The sequence below is a fragment of the Ascaphus truei genome, chromosome 6 (genome assembly GCF_040206685.1).
Source record: "Ascaphus truei isolate aAscTru1 chromosome 6, aAscTru1.hap1, whole genome shotgun sequence".
Taxonomy (NCBI): Eukaryota; Metazoa; Chordata; class Amphibia; order Anura; family Ascaphidae; genus Ascaphus; species Ascaphus truei.
Genome location: NC_134488.1, coordinates 138,035,775 through 138,042,279, shown reverse-complemented (window position 1 = coordinate 138,042,279; position 6,505 = coordinate 138,035,775). Strand labels below are relative to the sequence as shown.

Sequence of the window (6,505 nt, the reverse complement as noted above, 5' to 3'; positions counted from 1 at the left end):
GGCAGTCTCTGCAGAGACATCAGGCTGAATATAACCCTCAGTTTCAATCCATCTGAACAAGATACATGTGCAGGCAGTCTCTGCAGAGACATCAGGCTGAATATAACCCTCAGTTTCAATCCATCTGAACAGAGGTGGAAAAGCAGGAATAGATCCACAGCAACTTGGAAAGTAAGGAGAAGCTTTCATATGGAGAAATCTCTCTCCAGGCCGACACAGACGCCCCCAAATATCAGCAAAAGCAGGTGAGAGCTGAGAGAAAGTCAGAGCACACCAAGATGGCTTCCAAGCATATGGAGGGGCAGCATGCAGAATCAGAGGTGTGTCAGGAGGCAGAGACTCCCGGGGATTATGGGAGTTATAGAAGAAATAAACTGTTCAGCGCTTCCCCCAAATGTAAAAAACAGTGCAACAGCACCACCTCGTGGTAAAAAGTGCTAATAGCACAAACAGACAGGCAATATGCACTCGTGTATATAAACAGAAAAATATACTGTATATAGCCCTCTTTCCCCTTTATAAGAAGAGTCTACTGGTGCTGGCATTACCTGTTGGCTCACAGAGATCTGAGCCTCCACCACTGGGAGGAAACAAGAAAAAAGCGCAAAACGCAAATGGTGAAGTATATCAAAAGTATTTTTAGTTAAAAAAGGTAAGTATTCTGCGTACATCTAAATTTTTAGAACAAAATATAAAAAAATTTTTAGAACAAAATATAGAACATTCGCATTTACGTGTATCAATACACGAAATTACCACACAGCTGACATCAGGGTGGATATTAGGAGGATTGTGTATGTGATGGTGCTCTAACAGTGCTGGGACCAGGTATATGGAAGGGAGTGTAGACTGGGTATATGATAAATAATTGTACTAAACCTTTGGTGGGCATAGATTACCCTGAAGGTTGGGGTGGGTAGTCCAAAGACACCCCCCCCTTCCTCATTGGGCTAGCCCTAGGTATGTACTCACGTACTGTTCTCCCAGGGTCTCCCTTCCACGGCGTGCAGCTGTTGATAAAAGTTCCAAGAGCCAGGGTGTGCAGCGCACAGCAATGATGATAAGAGCAGGTCTTGCAGTAAAATTCTTTTATTGATAGGTCATCTGGATGTGGGACAGCAGCAAACTTCAACGCGTTTCGTTCTAGAGAACTTTTTCAAGAAGTGCTGTACACTATAATATCACAAGTTTAAATACAGCTGCCCGCCGGGTTTTCGCACCAAAGATGACGTCATCCGCATCATCAGACCAATGAAAATCATGCGCGCCGCGCATGCGCGCCGGGGCTTTTGGGATGGTCTGTAGTCCCAGCCGCACTGCACACGCCCCGCACGCAATGACGTCACCGCCTGTCATCGGGCCAATGGAGTTCATCCATGTCGCGCATGCGCCGTGCGCCGGATCACTCCGTGAGGCACCGCAGTCCCCGGCCGAGCTCATCAAGCACAGGGCGCCTCTCTGGACAGCCCCTAAGCCGAGAGCAGGCCCCCGGAGGCTGCGTGTGCCCCCCTCACGCTCCCCGTGTCGGCGCATGCGCAGACACTTCCTAAAGCTGTCAGGGCGCTGAAGGACCCAATGTGTACATAAACACTAACCTGGGGCCAATGAGACATTAAATTAGATCCCCATGGGCTACTAAAAGTCACCAGTCAGGCAGCTGCATATAAAATACACAAAAGATAAATGAATTTAAACAAAAGTAGTTACTAACCAATTCCTATAAACATTGATATAAAGAAATTTCACAAAAATATATATATACAGAGATTAATAATAAACCATATTATAAAGAAACAAATATTATAGACAAAAGGATATAGGTAAGCATATATAAGGAAAACATAATCTAACACTATTATGTGTTTGGACAAAAATGTAATATGAGAATTATTTTTATTATTTAAAAATTTCCTGAAAAAATTAAAAACAAATTAAAAAGGTATATTTTTTATCTTGTACCTATATCTAGAGAACAGCAAATTGCTTGCTTCTATATGTGAGATGGAGTTCATAGCCTAATAATCATATTGTTAAGTGAACGCCTTTGTTTATATATATAATGTGGAGTACTATGTAGTGGGCATGTGGATTTGTAGGTAGAGTATATTTTCCTCTTAAACATTGTCACAATACTATATTTACATACATTTTGGCGTAGATGGATACAGGTATACCCCGCATTAACGTACGCAATGGGACCGGAGCATGTATGTAAAGCGAAAATGTACTTAAAGTGAAGCACTCCCTTTTTCCCACTTATCGATGCATGTACTGTACTGCAATCATCATATACGTGCATAACTGATCTAAATAATGCATGTGTAACAGGCTCTATAGTCTCCCCGCTTCCGCACACCTTCGGTACAGGTAAGGAGCCGGTACTCCTGTTCAGGACGTGCTAACTGGCGCATGCGTGAGCTGGCGTTTGCCTATTGAGCGAGATGTACTTACTCGCGAGTGTACTTAAAGTGAGTGTACTTAAACCGGGGTATGCCTGTATGTAGTTTATGTCGAATTGTAGGTACATAAGCTCTTTGGGAAAAACCAGAGTACATGGACAGTAATAATTTTATTTACATATACGTAATGACCCCTTTCACAGAGATAAGTTAATTGGTCCAAGAATTGGTTGGAGACAAGTGGGGGTAATAAAGCCAAGGCTGATAGACTGTTGGTCCTATTGTATATATATATATATATTTTGTCTATATTTTTTCTGTATTAAATATTAGAATATATATACTCTGAATGATCTCATTTAAGGAAATGATTGAGATTCCATTCCACATTCATCCCATCTGGATGTCTTGTTTTTAAAGTGAAAATCCAATAGGATTCTCTGCAGTCTAAGGCCTTTACCACATTTCCCCCTCTTTCTTTTTTCATTATCTTTTCAATACCCATGAATGAGAAGCTGTTTATGCCTCCCTGTCTGCATTCTGTAAAGTGCTTGGACACAGGATGATCAGTATCTTGTTTTCGAATCAATCTGCAGTGTTCCTGCATCCTTGTTTTCAGGGCCCTTGTGGTCCTTCCGACATATCTCTTCCCACAGCCACAAGTGATAAGATATATCACAAATGTGGTGTTACAATTTATAAAGCTGTGTATGGTATAGCATTTATGTGGGTTGTGGGAAAAGACATGTCGAGCAGGCTTCATGAAATTGCACATATTGCAATGATTGCATCTAAAGGATCCTTTGGTTGAAAAACTTTCTGGGTCCCTTAGTGGCATGGATATCACGCTTGGTGATAAGAATGTGGCCAGTGTCTTAGCTCTTCTATATACAAATTTTGGGCCTTCCTCTGTATATCCACGAAGTATGGGATCCATTTTTAATAATTCCCAATGCTTATTTACAATTTTGTTTACATGATGACTAGATCTATTAAATTGGGAAATAAACAAAGGACAGATCCCATCTTTCTTAGCCTCTCTTTTCTTACTGTTGGCAATACAAGAACCATCCCTCGTTCTGGATCCAGAGGGTAATACAGTTTCACGTTCAATTTCCGTGACTTCCTGCAACGTCGTTTGGAGGGTCTCCCTGTCATATCCCCGCTCAATGAATTTTTTGGTCAGCTCCTCAGACTGAGTGACGAAATCGCTGTGAGTTGAGCAATTTCTCCTGAGTCTGAGGTACTGACCCTTGGGTATTCCCTTGATTACAGATCTGGGGTGACAGCTGTCTGCTCTGAGGAATGAGTTTCTCGAATTAGGTTTTTTATAGACATCAGATTGGATTTTTTTGATCAATGTCTATATAGAAGAGAATGTCCAGGTAGCTTATGTGGTGTGAATGATAATTGACAGTAAGGTGAATATCCAAATTATTACCATTTAAATACTCAATAAATTCTAATAAAGTGTCTGTGGTCCCGTGCCAAATAAAGATAAGGTCATCAATAAAGCGTTTATAAAAAATGATATTGTGCCTATAAGTGTTGGTGCTACTATAGATAAAGTTATTCTCCCACCACCCCATAAAAAGGTTGGCATAGGAGGGGGCAAAACTTGTCCCCATTGCCGTACCCCGAAGTTGCAAATAAAATTCGTGCTCAAAAAGAAAATAATTGTGAGTGAGTAAAAAAAGAATAGATTCCATAATAAACGTGGTTGTGAGTATAGAGCTACCTGGACATTCTATAAAGTGGCGGACAGCCGTCATGCCCAGATCATGTTGTATGATTGTGTATAAGGAGACCACGTCCATTGAAACCCACAGATAATCTTGATCCCATGTGATTTTTTGTAATTTAGTGAGTAGGTCTCCTGAATCCAAAATGAAGGAGGGTAATGCCCTTACAAAGGGCTGTAGATATTCATTAACATATTGTGATAAACCATCTCCCAAAGATCCAATGCTGGAGACTATCGGCCGACCAGGAGGGTTGACCAAAGTCTTGTGGATCTTTGGGAGATGGTGGTATATGGGAATAACAGGATGGAGGTTAATAATAAAGTCAGTTTCTATTTTGGTCAAGACATGTGTGGCCGTTCCCAGATCTATCAGCTGAAGGAGTTCCTGCAGAAAACAATTCGTGGGGTCCCGGGGCAGTACAGAGTAGGAAGACACATCTCCAAGTTGGCGAAATGCTTCCTTGAAGTAGTCAACCCTACTCTGCACTACCACTGCCCTCCCTTTGTCTGCATTCTTAATTACTAGCATGGGATTGTCCTGTAAAGTCTTAATAGCAATTCTTTCATCCTTGCTTAAATTGTCATACCTTGAGTGATTGAAGGAAAATCCCTGAGCCAACAGTCTGAGATCACGAACCACCAGATTCTCAAACATGGTGAGATATGGACTTTTGGCAAAGGTGGGGTAAAATACGGACTTATCTTTAAGTTTGGACCCCCCCCCATTTGTTTGGACCCCCCCCATTTGTTTCTTTATAATATGGTTTATTATTAATCTCTGTATATATATATTTTTGTGAAATTTCTTTATATCAATGTTTATAGGAATTGGTTAGTAACTACTTTTGTTTAAATTCATTTATCTTTTGTGTATTTTATATGCAGCTGCCTGACTGGTGACTTTTAGTAGCCCATGGGGATCTAATTTAATGTCTCATTGGCCCCAGGTTAGTGTTTATGTACACATTGGGTCCTTCAGCGCCCTGACAGCTTTAGGAAGTGTCTGCGCATGCGCCGACACGGGGAGCGTGAGGGGGGCACACGCAGCCTCCGGGGGCCTGCTCTCGGCTTAGGGGCTGTCCAGAGAGGCGCCCTGTGCTTGATGAGCTCGGCCGGGGACTGCGGTGCCTCACGGAGTGATCCGGCGCACGGCGCATGCGCGACATGGATGAACTCCATTGGCCCGATGACAGGCGGTGACGTCATTGCGTGCGGGGCGTGTGCAGTGCGGCTGGGACTACAGACCATCCCAAAAGCCCCGGCGCGCGGCGCATGCGCGGCGCGCATGATTCTCATTGGTCTGATGATGCGGATGACGTCATCTTTGGCGCGAAAACCCGGCGGGCAGCTGTATTTAAACTTGTGATATTATAGTGTACAGCACTTCTTGAAAAAGTTCTCTAGAACGAAACGCGTTGAAGTTTGCTGCTGTCCCACATCCAGATGACCAATCAATAAAAGAATTTTACTGCAAGACCTGCTCTTATCATCATTGCTGTGCGCAGCACACCCTGGCTCTTGGATATTAGGAGGATGTATCACTGGTAAGTTGTCTCCCGCAATTTCCAGATGTCATCTGGCTCTTTCACGGTAACTGCAACCTGCATCCAGCATCCAGATCGTCTGAGGAGTGTGAGTGGTAGGCACCACGTTGTCGTCTGTGTCACTTGCGTTACATTGGTGGAAAAGAGTCTTCAGTCCCGTAATGCACACTATGTGTGTAATCCAAGAAGAGTTCCTGTGGCCGTCAGCCAGTTAGTTAGTAACACGAGAACACAGGGAAGTGTTCACATCACAGTCAAACCGACCGGCACTTGGCAGTGACGGTTCACCTCAGTGTCCGCGCATCAATAAGACGTCACACGGAAGGGCGCAGCTTAAACAGTACACACCCGAGCGGTGTAGCTAAGGGAAATTGCACTGGAGAAAAATGCCTGACTTCTACCTTGTACACCATACTGTTAAGGAGGGTATTAAAAGGTACCAAAATAAAACAAAAAATTAATCCTACGCGTTTCATAGCTGAAGAATGCTACTTCATCAGGGATAAATTCAATCTCACTACCCAGAGGTACTATATACGCACACATCCTCCCTCATTGGTCAACTAATTAGGACCGGGAGCCAATCAGACGTGTTTGATCAGTCACAAGGGCATGACATTGGATTTGAATAAGATACATAACAATTAACATCACATCTTTATTCAATTAACAATTAAACTCTGCAAAAGAAAAAGAGAGAGAGAGAAAAAGAAAAAAAGTGATTAGAATGAACACTTATTACATTTCTAATAATACATAAATAATAATAACCACATATATAAATTAAGCTTGTTCAATGGAGCCAATATACTTAGGGA

General features: G+C 42.6%; 1 protein-coding gene across 1 annotated transcript in view; it reads right to left on the bottom strand.

Annotated features, from left to right (window-relative positions):
* The window catches only part of LOC142497971 (uncharacterized), a 30,524-nt gene extending 30,209 nt beyond the window's left edge, over positions 1-315 (bottom strand). The window contains exon 1 of the mRNA XM_075606456.1: positions 1-315. This exon is cut by the window's left edge and continues 70 nt beyond it. Within this exon, the coding sequence (XP_075462571.1) occupies positions 1-189 (189 nt within the window). The 5' untranslated portion in view covers positions 190-315.
* Positions 316-6,505: the final 6,190 nt, after the last annotated feature.